This window comes from Babylonia areolata, chromosome 10, assembly GCF_041734735.1.
Source record: "Babylonia areolata isolate BAREFJ2019XMU chromosome 10, ASM4173473v1, whole genome shotgun sequence".
In the NCBI taxonomy this organism is placed as follows: domain Eukaryota; kingdom Metazoa; phylum Mollusca; class Gastropoda; order Neogastropoda; family Buccinidae; genus Babylonia; species Babylonia areolata.
In genome coordinates, this window is record NC_134885.1 from 2,629,174 (window position 1) to 2,646,150 (window position 16,977).

At 42.0% G+C, this 16,977-nt stretch overlaps 1 protein-coding gene across 1 annotated transcript; it reads right to left on the reverse strand.

The window, feature by feature from the left end:
- Window positions 1-10,432: 10,432 nt before the first annotated feature.
- Window positions 10,433-16,423, reverse strand: LOC143286712 (uncharacterized). Its single transcript, XM_076594401.1, has 2 exons — window positions 16,150-16,423; window positions 10,433-12,141 (listed from the first exon to the last, which is right to left on the reverse strand). The coding sequence occupies exons 1-2, from the start codon at window positions 16,284-16,286 to the stop codon at window positions 11,334-11,336; spliced, it is 945 nt and encodes a 314-aa protein (XP_076450516.1). The 5' UTR covers window positions 16,287-16,423; the 3' UTR covers window positions 10,433-11,333.
- Between the last annotated feature and the right edge of the window lie 554 nt (window positions 16,424-16,977).

Genomic DNA, 16,977 nt, shown 5'->3' on the forward strand with positions numbered 1-16,977 from the left:
GGAGCCAGTGTAGAGTGCGGAGGTGAGGAGAAATGTGATCAGTACATGGGACCCTGAGAGTCAGACGGGCAGCATTGGTTTGAAGATATACCCGACCGGTTTGGGGGGGCGGGGGGGGGGGGGGGGTGAAAGTGGCAGAAGGGGAGGAGTGGGCCCCGCCTTCCTATGCCGAGCCCTGGACACAGTGGACGTGAATTCACTTCCCTGAAGGCTATGGGACCTTTAACGCTTTAACTCACTCAGTACGGCCAGTCCTCTCTTCTCCTCTACACAGACCTCTCGGATGTCCAGTGGGTGTCTGAATGACCCAACCTTTAGCTTCCGTCGTCAGAATTGTGGTATTCTTTGTCAACATTCACCTCTTCAGTGCAAGAGCCTTCCGCTTGTAATATTTTGATGGTGGTAATTGGGGTGAAACGCCGTTAACGTCGTCTCTTTCGCCGTTCGTACGGAGAGAGTTAACAACCTCTTTACTGCAGACCATCTGTCCCTGGTCTGTCCCATCCCCCAGTGACTTTATCCTCACCCATCTCCATTTCTCTCCCCCCCCCCCCCCCCCTCCCCTAACAACCGTCACATCCACAGGCATCCACAATGACTGCGCACTGTGTTAACTTCACCTTCAGTTTCAAGAGGGTGCGGACTGATCCACGATTTAATGCTGTGCGGGGGGGAATGTGTGTGTGTGTGTGTGTGTGTGTGTGTGTGTGTGTGTGTGTGTGTGTGTGTGTGTGTGTGTGTGTGTGTGTGTGTGTGTGTGTGTGTGTGTGTGTGTGCGTGCGTGCGTGTGCATGTGGGCGTCTGTTTATGTATGTGTGCGCGTGCACATGTGAGCGAGAGAGAGACAGACAGAGACCGACCGACAGACAGACAGACAGACAGAGACAGAGACAGACAGACAGACAGACAGACAGACACACACACACACACACACACACACACACACACACACACACACACACACACACACACACACACACACACACACACAGAGTGCTGAAAGAGGTGAAAACAGGAGGGACAGAGCTACGGGCACATCAGAAGCCTGACGTAGACTGCTTCGTTGGTTTAGATACTAGTAATTATTCCGCAGTTTCAAGTGAAATGTACAATTGGCTATAAGATGTTCTGAATAGCATGAAATATCGCATTTTTTCTCCTTTTTTTTTTTCTTCTTTTTTTTAAAATATATCGATATTACCTTCTGCAAACTGCTTTGTGGAACGGGTTTAAGCCTCATCCTCAGGTCCTCCCAGATCTGTGTTCCCCCAGGTGTATGTTCCCCCAGGTCTGTGTTCCCCCAGGTCTATGTTCCCCCAGGTCTGTGTTCCCCCAGGTCTGTATTCCCCCAGGTGTATGTTCCCCCAGGTCTGTGTTCCCCCAGGTGTATGTTCCCCCAGGTCTGTGTTCCCCCAGGTCTATGTTCCCCCAGGTCTGTGTTCCCCCAGGTCTATGTTCCCCCAGGTCTGTGTTCCCCCAGGTCTATGTTCCCCCAGGTGTATGTTCCCCCAGGTCTGTATTCCCCCAGGTGTATGTTCCCCCAGGTCTGTGTTCCCCCAGGTCAATGTTCCCCCAGGTCAGTGTTCCCCCAGGTCAATGTTCCCCCAGGTCTGTGTTCCCCCAGGTCTGTGTTCCCCCAGGTCTGTGTTCCCCCAGGTCTGTGTTCCCCGAGATCTGTGTTCCCCCAGGTCTGTGTTCCCACCAGGTCTATGTTCCCCCACATCAATGTTCCCCCAGGTGTGTGTTCCCCCACGTCAATGTTCCCGCAGGTCAATGTTCCCCCACGTCAATGTTCCCGCAGGTCAATGTTCCCCCAGGTCAATGTTCCCCTAGGTCAATGTTCCCCCAGGTCTCTATTCCCCCAGGTCTGTGTTCCCACAAATGTATGTTGTCTGGGTCCTTGTTCCCCGACGTCTATATTAATTCCAAAGGTCCAGCTGGCCCATGTTTGTTTATTGTTTCACAGCTGGCAAGTGTTTGTTTATTGTTTCACAGCTGGCCCCTGTTTGTTTATTGTTTCACAGCTGGCAAGTGTTTGTTTTTTGTTTCACAGCTGGCAAGTGTTTGTTTTTTGTTTCACAGCTGGCAAGTGTTTGTTTATTGTTTCACAGCTGGCAAGTGTTTGTTTATTGTTTCACAGCTGGCAAGTGTTTGTTTTTTGTTTCACAGCTGGCAAGTGTTTGTTTATTGTTTCACAGCTGGCAAGTGTTTGTTTATTGTTTCACAGCTGGCAAGTGTTTGTTTTTTGTTTCACAGCTGGCAAGTGTTTGTTTATTGTTTCACAGCTGGCAAGTGTTTGTTTTTTGTTTCACAGCTGGCAAGTGTTTGTTTATTGTTTCACAGCTGGCAAGTGTTTGAATACACTGTCCGGTGTTTGTTCCTTTCTCGTTCGTTTTCTTTCTTCTTCCACTGACTGAACTGAACTGAACTGATCGGAACCTCTTACTTTCTTCAAGCACCGACCTAGGGCAGGACCCATCGTTGAAGTGCACACGGCCAGAGTCCATTGGTGCTTGGATCTAACAAGATCTGTCGCCGTAATGAATTGTTTGCTTCCTTTATTCAAATAATAAACAAGAATAAGTCTCTCTCTCTCTCTCTCTCTCTCTCTCTATATATATATATATAGAGAGAGAGAGAGAGAGAGAGAGAGAGACAGACAGACAGACAGACAGACAGACAGAGACAGGATTTGGGACACTGACGCAAACCCGGGGGTGGGGGGTGGGTTGCGGAAAAAGGTCGGGAGGCGTTAAACCACCAACCAAACACAGCAAACAATGATTTTTCCAGTTGATTGTGACAGTATGTTCAAGGGAACTAATAAAGGCAATATCTGGGAAGAAAACAGTGTGCTGCGGGTTTCCTCCCTTTACCTGCTGGCGAAGAAACCCTTTCTGTTTGCCTCCGGTCAAGAATCAGATATAACTCTGTGTGTGTGTGTGTGTGTGTGTGTGTGTGTGTGTGTGTGTGTGTGGTATGGTGTATGTGTGTGTGTGTGTGTGTGGTGTGTGTGTGTGTGTGTGTGTGTGTGTGTGTGTGTGTGTGGTATGGTGTGTGTGTGTGTGTGTGGGTGTGTGTGTGTGTGTGTGTGTGTGTGTGTGTGTGTGTGTGGTATGGTGTATGTGTGTGTGTGGTGTGTGTTTGTGTGTGTGTGTGTGTGTGTGTGTGTGTGTGTGTGGTATGGTGTGTGTGTGTGTGTGTGTGTGTGTGTGGTATGGTGTATGTGTGTGTGTGTAGTGTGTGTTTGTGTGTGTGTGTGTGTGTGTGTGTGTGTGTGTGTGTGTGTGTGCGCGTGCGTGTGTGTTTGTCCTGAATTTCGCAAACAAGCCTGTTACTTCTGGCAGAACTCTAGGATAGTTTTCAAACACAAACAAATCCTTATACAGTTTGCAATCACAATATATCTTTTTCTGATCAAAATCAGAGAACCAGTTTCGGACATTTGTTATTGGTCTTTTAAACATTGCTGTACCTTGTTTTTTGAGCCAAGCATGTGGAAATGTGGGATAATGTTGCTGAATCCACAAACTGCTCACACCAATGTTATACAGAATAGTGTTGATGAAGCATAACAGTGGTGATTTGTACTTGTTTTCTTCATACAACTGGTGTATTAAAATTAAAAAAGAAACGATACATGGTGCAATAAAGTTTGTTCTGGTTTGTTATTTGTTCAAAGGGGTGGGGGGTGGGGAACGAAGATAGGATGCTGTAGGGGTGGGGTAGAATGGTAGGATCGCAGGTAGAGGACAGGTGCACACTCCACTCTCTCCTCGTACCACAAGCAGGGGGGTTTAGTCAGATGAATTGAGGTGTTTTATTTTCTTTAACTAAAGCAGCACTTATAACAGCACATCCTAACTCAGCAGCACACCTAGAACACATACAAAAACCAAAACCCAGGTCAACACGACACCAAATCATATGCGAAACATCATTGCCATGAAAGGCGATAATAATATGCAAACATCAATATGTCGTCGGACCGATTCAAACACACACACAAATATAACCTTTCACCACATACCCAGAAGTATACACTCTTCTCAAGGGGGGTGGGGATACACAAAGATCCAAATCAGTATTTCAATTCAGTCAAGCAATGGTTACATTTTACACCACTTTTCATTTAGTCATTAAGTCACACACATACTGGCTGTACTCTGACACAACTCATGGGTTTCTGAATCAAACACGTATGTGTGCAATACCACATCAGCTCAATGGGTCTCTCAATATTTGTGTCAGTGATAAACAATGCAGTTCACTTCATGTTCCTGTGACAGGACACATTCCCACTGGGGCAGAGTGTTAGTCACAGAACCCATTTCCTGGAACCAAACACAAACCATGTCACAAACTCGCGCCCAAATTTGGGATGTTATATATATATATATATATATATTAATTTTCAACACATTTAAGACACACGAACAAAACCGATTCACACACTATTAATGCAGATATTTCTTTATTCAGTTGGAAAACCTGATAACATGCGAAACATTAGAATAATCACTGTAATTATGTGTGAACATTGAATCAGACTGAGAGACCCCCATTTCCAAGGAGTTCTGGAGACTGACCCATTTTCATCTTCCAGACAGTGTTAATTTGCTCTTCATGACTATCTGATGCACTTCATTTTGCCACCTTCATACTCCAACCAGCTGCATTCTCTTTCACACGCTTAACTGACTTTTACTGCGCCAGGTTTCATGAGTCACATTTGCAAATACTGGTTCATTTCCAAAGAAGAATATGTGCATCATACTGTTCTTTTCACATCAAGACATGATGTTGGTCGATTTTGCCGTCATCTGCCTTCCATGCTTTCTGGATTGATTGTCTGGGCAGTACTCCGACAATTTTCATCCATGCAAACCTGATTAATTCGTATCTATATACACCTTTAAGTTCTACACATTAATAAACAGAGCTCGGTGTATTTCTTGTGCATTTCCACGGCGTGAAATGTCCATAAAATTGTACAAACGAAGTAAATGATCCAATGAGAGAGAGAGAGAGAGAGAGTGACCTGCCCATGGATAACGTCAAGCAGCAGGAACAAACAGCTCTGCCATAAAATAGTATCTTTTAACTGTTATTGTTTTCTTTTTAATATCATGAGATTCGTTTCCCCATTCATCTGTGTTTTGGTGACGTAAAATCGGAGTTTTTGTGCGGTGGATTCGGTAGGAGAGTGCTACAAGGTCCATTTGTGCGTCGACCTGCGTTCGTGGCTGTATTTCAGCCATTGTACCGCCGGCCTCTTTAGAAGCGGTGCTCTTCTACCAGAAATATTACACGCCACGATTAACACGAAGCCGAAATCAGTATTTACTTTGTTCTTTGTGTGTTAACCTTTCCTTTTTTTTTCTTCTTCGTCTTTTTTCCCCAAACCCTTTTGGGTTTGTTATCGCAATTTTTTTTATTTTTTAACCTGAATATGACTGTATTTAGAGGGTTTTTTTTTGTTTTTTTTTTTGTTTTTGTTTTGTTTGTCTTCCAAATTTCACCCACATTTTTACCCTAATTTGCCCAGTTTCCCCCAACCCTCCATTCATCCACATCTCCCACCCCTTCTAACCGATAATACTCAGATGTATTCATAAATACTTTAACAAAATGTCTTCAATCACCGATATGTGTGACGGGACATTAAACAAAAATTCCTCCTCCTCCAATGCTGCCTTTGTAAATTCACCTTTGTGGTCGGTATCATACTGGTTTCATTCTATATGAAATGTGATGACTGATAAGAAACTGGAAAACATTCATAAAAGTAAAAATTTGCGTCTTCTACCAATTTATTACAAAATACATGAAATTGAAAATGTTTGCTTCCTTTTGACCCTAAAGAGGTCTCTTACTATCTTTCTGTACAGTATCTGTTGTCTGCCGCAGTATTCTACACACATACGTATAGGTCAGCATCAGCGCGGCAGCAGTCAGTCACATGTACTGTACCGCGCTAAATGCTTTCCGCTGGCGAGCCGAATTCCGCGCTTGCGTAATCTCCCTTCCACGCTGTCCTCTTGCGACGCTTTGTAAGGTGATCTCTTAGGGCCAAACGTGTGATTAATTGTCATTAAAAATCAAAATCTGATTATGTTCTTGGCCCCCTACAGTGGTGAACTTGATATCAGTGTGATCAATTTATTCTATTCTATAGTAAAAAGAACGGATTTGTTTAATAATAATAATATTTTATTTTTTTTATAGTGCTATAATACAAGTATAAGCAAGCTCTAAGCGTTTTACAAACCAATACCTAAAGTGAAACAAGAAAGCATATAAAAAGTAGCAGAAACATAAAACAGAATCATTAATATTATAAAAACACAATGCATAAAACTCACAAAGTAACATACTAGTAATCAATACTATAACTGTTACACTCCAACACTCACACTAACACACACGCACAGACACACACATGATTAAACGGCTGAGATGACAGCAATTTTCACTTAAAATGCATACATGTAAAAAGGAACATAATTGTAATCTGCATGCCACAGATTTTGTAAAAATTGTAAAATAAAATTTTGGGTAGAAAAGGTAAAAGGGGTAAAAATCGGGTCATTCTCCCTTTCGAACCACACCACCACCATTCATCTACCCACCCCCATTCTCTCTACTCTCCCATCACACACACTCACATTGCCATGGGCCTGGGACAACAGCACTATTTGAGTTATGGCAAGAATTAAATAAAAAGAGATAAGTTTTAAGATTTGCTTTAAAGGTAGATAGATGAGTTGTTTGTCTGAGAGCAATAGGCAGAGAATTCCAAGTTGTTGGGCCGAAGACGGAAAATGACCTCTTTCCACAGGAGTTACGGAAGTATCGGGGAACAATTAGCTGGGAGGAGTCAAGAGATCTCAATGTTCTGTTTGGCAAGTACGGGTTAATAAGTTAATAAGAAAGACATGAGGGTGTGGTATCATAATTCAGGCACTGAAAGCATAGGCAGGCAACCTTATATTCAATTCTGGCTTGAACAGGCAACCAATTTGCACGCATTTGAACCATTTTTGTATCTGCCCTGGACTGTTGGCACTGCAGGAGAGGACTGGGAGGGAGAGGACTTGGAGGGAGGGGGGTGGAGAGGGAAGGGACTTGTGACCAACAGTCTTAAGTGAGGGAGGAGTGGGGAAGGGGGGGGGGAGGTAGTAAACAAGGGGTAGTGTGCTGTGGCTTGGGGAGTCTGCACTCTGCCATAACCTGACACACTGTAACATGTCATTGACAAGTTTAAACCAGAATCTTAACATTCTACTTTTTGCTTGTATTTGTAAGGGATATTGACCTTTCACCCTTCATCATCATACCTGTCATCATGTACATCACCATCATCATCTCTCTAATCATCATCACCCTTATAACAATGTACATCACCACCTCTGTCTTCATCACCATACCTGTCATCATGTACATCGTCATCATCATCTCTCTAATCATCATCACCATTATAACAATGTACATCACCACCTCTCTCTCTTCATCACCATACCTGTCATCATGTACATCGTCATCATCATCTCTCTAATCATCATCACCATTATAACAATGTACATCACCACCTCTCTCTCTTCATCATCATACCTGTCATCATGTACATCGTCATCATCATCTCTCTAATCATCATCACCATTATAACAATGTACATCACCACCTCTCTCTCTTCATCATCAAACTTGTCATGTACATCATCATCATCACTCTTATCATCATCACCCTTATTACTGTGTACATCATCACCTCTCTCTCTCTTCATCATCATCTTTTTTTTAATCGGACAAAGGTTTACATATAAAGTATAACATACTTTATACGTAAACTTTGTCTGAGTAATTTAAAAAAAAAGGTTGATAAAAAAAATATCTACTGCTTCAGAAATAACAGGACTGATAGAATGTACACTTTTTTTTCAGATTGTTTAAACAATTGTTTATTATTTAGCATTTAGGTATGAATGAATGAAACCCCCCAAAAAATAATAAATAAAAGAAAATATCTTATCGAAGTGATTGTCTTCAAGTCTGTGTTTAACTCAGACCTGTTTACACTGCATTTTGTAAACAGTCCAAATTTGATTAGCAATAAACAAATGAAATATCTATTTATGATTTAAAAAGTAAATACAGGAAATTAAAAAAAAAAGGGAGGTGGGGCATGCATATGTAAATAAATGCAAATATTTACACAGAGAATTTACAGCACTACCAGTTAAAAAAAAAATGGCAGCAAAGAGAAAGATGTACACTTTCACACCACTGCCTTATTCACAACGGAACATTACAAGTTATTCAGGATCAGAATCTTCCGAACAATGACGTCCACATGAAAGCATTGCTGCAGGGTTCACTGTGAAACACGTCATCTGCACAGCGTCAGAGGGATTCTACAGAGATCGCGGAAACAATAGATGAAATACATACAAAACATGACAGCCTCGCGGTTAAAAGAGCAGCAGATCGATGCGCTTCTATTCAAATTCTCCCCCAGATACAAGCAGGGAAAAGTATTCATAGTGCGATTTGTTATTGTTGTTGTTGTTGTTGTTGAAGTCGTTGTGGATTTCATAATGTTAATTTACTGAATTTATTAGCGTGATATATGTTGTGTGCGTGTGCGTGCGTTCGTGCGCGCGTTCATGCATGCGTGTGTGTGTGTGTGTGTGTGTGTGTGTGTGTGTGTGTGTGTGTGCGTTTTAGTCTATCGTCAGCTAGTGTAAATTCTCATTTGGCTAGTTTTAATCTCTTTCTAAGGTGCGCATGGTCATGTCATGTTTGTGTTTACAACGAACCTGTGGTTGCACAGACTCATTTCCACGTGTATTAAAGTGTTTTCAATTAATTTGATTGACTGATTGATTGAATGACTGATTGATTGATTAAATAATATGTACAGAAAAAAAGAAATACAATTTAGATACACGGATATGAGTAAAATTTCACTCTGACCAAAAAGGAAGACGCCACATCACATCAGAAGTAAAACAAATATTAAAAAATTCATTTCTACAAAGACGGTCTAAGCCTATTCAGTCTGTATCAAAACAGAAAAGAAAAAATGTTCATTTCTACACAGACGCTTCTGTCTTTGTCAAAGCAGAAAAAAGAGTTCATTTCTACACAGACGCTTCTGTCTTTGTCAAAACAGAAAAAAATGTTCATTTCTACACAGACGCTTCTGTCTTTGTCAAAACAGAAAAAAAGTTCATTTCTACACAGACGGTCTAAAATCTATTGTCTGTATCAAAACAGAAAAAAGTTCATTTCTACACAGACGCTTCTGTCTTTGTCAAAACAGAAAAAAGTTCATTTCTACACAAACAGTTCTGTCTGTGTCAAAACGAAAAAAAAAAGAAGTTCATTTCTACACAGACGCTTCTGTCTTTGTCAAAACAGAAAAAAAGTTCATTTCTACATAGACGGTTCTTTGTCAAAACAGAAAAAAAAAGTTCATTTCTACACAGACGGTTCTTTGTCAAAACAGAAAAAAAAAGTTCATTTCTACACAGACGGTCTAAAATCTGTTGTCAGTATCAAAACAGAAAAAGTTCATTTCTACACAAACAGTTCTGTCTGTGTCAAAACGAAAAAAGAGTTCATTTCTACACAGACGGTCTGAGTCTATTCAGTCTGTGTCAAACTTTTTTTTTTAATGTTCATTTCTACAAAGGCGGTCTAAGCCTATTCAGGCTGTGTCAAACCATAAAAGAAAAATGTTCATTTCTGCACAGATGGTCTAAATCTATTCAGTCTGTATCAAAACAGAAAAAAGTTCATTTCTACACAGACGGTTCTTTGTCAAAACAGAAAAAAAAAGTTCATTTCTACACAGACGGTTCTTTGTCAAAACAGAAAAAAAAGTTCATTTCTACACAGACGGTTCTTTGTTAAAACAGAAAAAAAAAGTTCATTTCTACACAGACGGTCTAAAATCTGTTGTCAGTATCAAAACAGAAAAAGTTCATTTCTACACAAACAGTTCTGTCTGTGTCAAAACGAAAAAAGAGTTCATTTCTACACAGACGGTCTGAGTCTATTCAGTCTGTGTCAAACTTTTTTTTTTAATGTTCATTTCTACAAAGGCGGTCTAAGCCTATTCAGGCTGTGTCAAACCATAAAAGAAAAATGTTCATTTCTGCACAGATGGTCTAAATCTATTCAGTCTGTATCAAAACAGAAAAAAGTTCATTTCTACACAGACGGTTCTTTGTCAAAACAGAAAAAAAAGTTCATTTCTACACAGACGGTTCTTTGTCAAAACAGAAAAAAAGTTCATTTCTACACAGACGGTTCTTTGTTAAAACAGAAAAAAAAAGTTCATTTCTACACAGACGGTCTAAAATCTATTGTCAGTATCAAAACAGAAAAAGTTCATTTCTACACAAACAGTTCTGTCTGTGTTAAAAAAAAAAAAAGAAGTTCATTTCTACACAGACGGTCTGAGTCTATTCAGTCTGTGTCAAACATTTTTTTTAGTGTTCATTTCTACAAATGCGGTCTAAGCCTATTCAGGCTGTGTCAAACCATAAAAGAAAAAAGTTCATTTCTGCACAGACGGTCTAAATCTATTCAGTCTGTATCAAAACAGAAAAAGTTCATTTCTACAAAAAAAAAAAGTTCTGTCTGTGTGAAAACAGAAAAAAAGAGATCATTTCTACACAGACGGTCTAAGCCTATTCAATATGTAACAAAACATAAAAGAAATGCTCCTTTCAACACAGACTGTTCTGTAGGTATCAAAACATTAAAAAGTTCATTTCTACAAGACGGCTCTGTCTGTATCAAAACATTTAAAAAAAATTGTTCATTTCTACAAAGACAGTCAAAATCTATTCAGACGGTAACAGAACTGGAAAAAAAGATTTCCATTTCTACAAAAACGGTCCAGGTCTATTCAAGTATTGTTCTAATGTCAAGTGCATACGCTTTAGTAACCTGACAATTAAGCATATAATTTTTGACTGTAGCTTGATGAAGCCTTATGTACACGAAAGTGTGTCTTCACAAGTGACTGAGAACGTTGATGTTTTTGACTTTTTGCATTCATTATCAGTTGTTTCGCTCGTCAGTTTAACGACTTCTCTTTTACGAAGTCCTTTTAGTAAATTCCTGTAATAGTATTTGGATTTTTTTTTCAAATTTCACCCTCATTTCACCTTCATTTGCCCAGTTTCCCCCAACCCTCCATTCATTCACATCTCTCACCCCTTGTAACCGATAATACTCAAATGTATTCATACATACTTTAACAAAATGTCTTCAATCAACTATATGTGTGACGGGACTTTAAACAAATATTCCTCCTATTCAAAACAGCTTTCTCCATGAAACTATATCAAGGGACTGTACACATACAACGATGACAGCGACCACAACACCCCGTCCAACCGCACCCCCTGACCAAACACAACCGCCAGAGGCTGAGGGGGAGGCTGAGGTGGAGAGGGAGAGACCGGGAGAGACGACGCCGCCGCTCTCAGTCACGTGACAGCTCCAGTTGAGGGACAAGGGCACGAGGAGGACGTAGATCATCATGTGGGTACCATCAACTGTCCTCGCAGACCGATAGAGAACGGGGCCGTCACCTTGGAAACGTTCACCGTCCTCGTGGGGGCGTGAGAAGCACCTCATGCTGCCGTCTGCGCTTGTGGTGTCCTCCCCCTCCTCTTCCTCCTTCTTCTTCTTCTTATTCTCCTCCCCCTCCTCCTCCTCCTCCTTGCCGTTTCCAGGGATGGTGTATGTCCGCAGGTGTCGGTGTCGGTGTCGGTGTCGGTGTCGGTGTCGGCACTGGACGGTCAGCGGCGGCGGAGGCTTCGTCCCCTCAGTGTCCAGCTGTTGGGTCCACTCCCAGTGGGTGGCCGGGACTTGCTGCACAGTGGGCGAGAAAAAGCTTTTGCCGTCGAGGTTGCTCTCGGAGCACATCAGCTTGCCGAAGTGCGCGTCCAGGAAGCCGCTTCGTTCCCAGGCGAAGGTAAAGGTGAGATTGTGACCGGGGCCTCCTGCTTCGGGTTTACACACGGCGCCGCCCTGCCTGTAGACGCGGTCCACCTCCGTGGATCTTGTGTTGACCGTGGCAACCGATTGAGAGTCGAACGTCAGGCTCATGCTGTAGGCACTGAAACACGTGAGATAAACACTGAAACACGTGAGATAAACACTGAAACGCGTGAGATTGACACTGATATAGACACTGAAACACGTGAGATAAACACTGAAACACGTGAAACACTGAAACGCGTGAGAGAAACACTGAAACGCGTGAGAGAAACACTGAAACACGTGAGATAAACACTGAAACGCGTGAGAGAAACACTGAAACGCGTGAGAGAAACACTGAAACACGTGAGATTGACACTGATATAGACACTGAAACACGTGAGAGAAACACTGATATAGACACTGAAACACGTGAGATAAACACTGATATAGACACTGAAACACGTGAGATTGACACTGATATAGACACTGAAACACGTGGGATAAACACTGATATAGACACTGAAACACGTGAGATAAACACTGATATAGACACTGAATCATGGGCAGTGATATAGACACTAGCCACATCAGCGTTGTAGGAACGACTAATATCATCTTTCTAGCCATTATTGAAATAATATCTGACCCAACACACCGGAAATAGGACCTAAGAGAGCTCCTAAAAATCTACCTTTTTGTAGTAAAGCTTTCTTAGTTTTCAAAGATGTGCCTTTTTTGGCAACCGTTCTCAGTACCGATTTATATTTACTCTTTTTTTTTCTGGGACGGTGAAAGGGGCATGTTCCCCTTCAGCATGTTCAAACTGCACTCGCATAAAGCGTCCACTAAGTCTTTATCAGCCGCTTAAATAATCGTCTTAGCAGTCTTGGGGTTAACTCTACATAATCATTTCAAAATGGTGACGTGCCTCTTCAATCTGTGAGACATTATTTTTCCTCTTCCACATAGACAATATGCTGAAAAGCATCCGAAAATATCCCCGTCCTCAGACACGTGTGATCCGGGCAGCTCTGCGTAATTAAGCCCGTCGCCCACGGGGCGTCAGCGTCGGCCGCGCATCAGTTTTTGATGCCTCGCTACATTTGTCGTGCGGCCACCTGAAACCTGTAGCGAGGCGTGTCGCTCGCATATGCGCGACAAATCTCCCCAGGCATCACGCATCACGCTCCATATTTGGAAAGTCACGTGCTGAAACTTGCTGAAATAGATTCCAAACGATGTCTCACGTGAAACGAGCGGGTCTCGTGATTGGTTGCTCTACGTACGTCTGTCGCTTTTGTCGCGGGGGAATAGGACAAGTTCAATTGAAGAAACACGACGCGCCGCGACGGTGATCTTGCTGCGTGCCGCGCGCGACTCTTGCTGCCTGAAAACATCGCACACTAGACGCTGCGCGAAACTTGCTGCTAGACGCCCCGTGTGCGACGGGCTTTAAGGTCCACGAGCAAATAACCGTAAGGGTCGGAGGTAGCGTCCTTAAATGCTTCTTGCATAAATCTATTCCGGCCGAGACACATTTGGTTGGCTAAATGCGTAATCTGAGAAGCGTCTCTGGGGTTTTCAAATACCACATATGTTTCTCTGCTCTCAAGTTTACATTTTCCAAATAAGTTCTGTACGATATATTACTACGCTCATATTTCGATGATGACTCCCTTTAGTAGATAATTTAGTGACTTTATCGTCATTTTCTACCATTAAATCGTCAATATTTAGTCATCTTTTCGTTTCAGTGTCCTATTTTTGAAAATCGGGTAGTCCCGGCTTTAATACACTCGCTGACCCTGTAACGTAATCTCACGTAGAGGGGTTCAGTGCCATTCGCCAAAGCACCACACAATTTGATCGGGGGAGGGGGGGGGGGGCGGGGGGGTGGGGGGGGGGGGGTATCCATCATTTCCTTTACGTGTATTGATATTGAAAAACGTTCTATAAAACAGTTGGTTTTCCCGCATCCGGTGGGGTCCCGCACGGCAATTACGCACGTAAAAGGGTGTTTCCAAGCAGGATCATTGATAGAACTAACTTTTTTTTTTAGAGTAAATACGTCTCCTTTTATTGTCTATGTGTACGTAAGACCGCTCTCCAGAGATTTCAGACTGACAAAGCTGTTCTTCTCTCTTTTTGCTCTATGCATGAAGCAATAAAGGACGCGCAGACGCGTTAACAATCTAGAAGAAAAAAAAAAGAAGAAAAAAATAATGATGGTAGTAGTAGTAAAAAAAAAACACCCCAAAAAACCCAAAAAAACCAACAGCAACGAAACTTGGCAGGGGACCATCCCTTTTTTTTTTTTTTAACTTTTCTCTAGCACCTCTCTCTCTCTCTCTCAACACACTAGCGCACGCACCACACACACACACACACACACACACCACGCACACATACACACACGGGCAACCACGCACGCACGCATACACACACACACACACGCACACACACAACCCACGCACGCGTGCACACACACACACTGACGGTAACACATATGCACGCATATACGCATACACACATACACACACACACACACACACACACACACACACACACACACACACACGCAAGCACATACGCAAGGGCTCGGTGCCAGTCATTCGCTTTGCTCTTGAAGCTCAGCATCGATTGCTGGATGGGTTCCAGTCTTTGGGGTTGGCTCTTAAAACGCATCCGAAAACAACCTTACATACTAATCCCATCTAATATCACTTAACAGTGAACTGATGTTAAACTAAAGAAAGAAAGAAAAAACCTCGAATACGGAAATGTCATTTGGTACCCGCTATACAAAAAGCAATCTGCTGCAGTTGAAAAAGTTCAAAGACGGGCAACAAGATCTCCTGTTGGATTACAGGATAAAACATATGAAGAAAGACTTAAATTACTTGATTTACCATCTTTGAAATTTCGTAGAATTAGAGGGGATCTAATACAAGCATATGAAATACTCAATAATATTGATAAATTAGACAAGGAGACCTTTTTTTCAAAAAAGAAAAAAAAGAAAGAAAGGAAAGAAAAAAAATCTTTCACTGACACAACAAGGAATGCCACTGACAAGCTATCTATTAAGTATTCAAGAACTAATATTCGAAAAAAAAGAAAAGTTTTGGTAACAGAATTGCACCTCACTGTAATGCGCTACCTCTGCATGTTAAGATGGCTAACAATGTTAACACTTAAAAAAAAAAATCTCCTAGAACAGGTAAAAAGTATCAGCAAGTTGCAATTCATTTATGATGAATGATTAAAAAAAAGAAAGAATTAAAACATTTCAAAAACTACTATTACTCCTGAGCAAGTGTACTGGCAACTCCAATCAATACATTTGTTAGGCTGGGACAATTTCAGTTTCAGTTTCAGTAGCTCAAGGAGGCGTCACTGCGTTCGGACAAATCCATATACGCTACACCACATCTGCCAAGCAGATGCCTGACCAGCAGCGTAACCCAACGCGCTTAGTCAGGCCTTGAGCAAAAAAGAAAAAAAGAAAGAAAAAAAGGTGAATAAATAATAGATAAGCTTACATAAATAAATAAATAAATAATAATTATGATATAAAAAAGGTAGTACTGTAGTAATGATAATAATTAAAATAATAATAATAATAATAAATAAATAAGACAACAATGATGATAAATAAGCAAATGAATGTAAAACATGAAGACACACATTCACACATACATGCACCCACACATGCATAACAGATATGCACCAAACATGCAGTTTCACAGATATGAAAGCACAGTCAAATACATATAAACGTACATGAGCTCCAACACACACACACACACACCACACATTACCCTGCACCTCCTGCACAAAAAAAACAAACAACCCCCCCCCCCCCCTTCCCCCCAAAAAAGGAAGAAAAAAGCCGCCATGGTTTTACGTCACAAGAACTGAACTGAATAGCAAATATGGCGGCTGGTACATGTGAAAAACGCGAAATGTCGACGGTCGGTGGTTCTTAGACAATTGACACCACAATTTACGGCCAATTTACTTACTGATAGTAAATATGATTGTTATTCATAATATACTTCATACCTGAATTGCAATATACATGAAATATACCGTGTATATATCTCCAGTAATTCAAAATGCTGACAAAAAGAGGAACACTCACCTTGTGTCTTTGTGAAGGCAGGTTGCAGTCTGAATTTCAGTCTCTCTCTTCTCTTCGTGTGTCACTCCTGACAGAAGGAAGACATTTCCTGGCAAAACCAGAACTGCACAAACAACTACGATTACGCCGCGTGTCATTTTCAGTTGTGCTTCCGAAGTAAAGTGTTCTGAAGTAAAGTGCGAACGGCGTGTGAACAGTGCAAAAATCCTCAACTTGAGCTGCAAACTTCCTCAACTTGAGCTTCACCCCACTAAATGAAGGACAGTGAGCTCAACCAAAGACACTAGTATCTCTAGAATTCTAGTGTCTATGGCTCAACGCTATTCGTGTTCGTGAGTACCGGGTTTTTCCGATTGTTGCTATTTATACAGACATCACATTCAGGATAAGGTTTGTATTTTCCCGTTATAAGCAAAGATCTGCGTCATTTGAACACCAATGATTTATTCGTGTGTGTGTGTGTGTGTGTGTGTGTGTGTGGTGTGTGTGCGTGCGTGCGTGCGGGCGGGCGTTTGTGTGTGTGTGTGTGGTGTTCGTCGTGTGTGTGTGTGTGTGTGTGTGTGTGTGCGTGTGTGTGCGCGCGCGCCACTGAGTGTGCGTGTGTGTGTGTCCCTGTATGTGTGCGCGCGCGCGTGTGTGTGTGTGCCACTTCAGTTGTCAGTTTTCTGGGGAACAGTCACATGAGCACGACCGGAGCGCGAGTTCTTTGCGCGCACAGTGCCGGCTGAATGGGCACTGCGCTGAATAGGCACTGCGCTGAATGGGCACCAAGTGCGCCAGAACGTATCGTGCGACTAGACGCCACACCAGTCGTCATTTCGCGAAGCA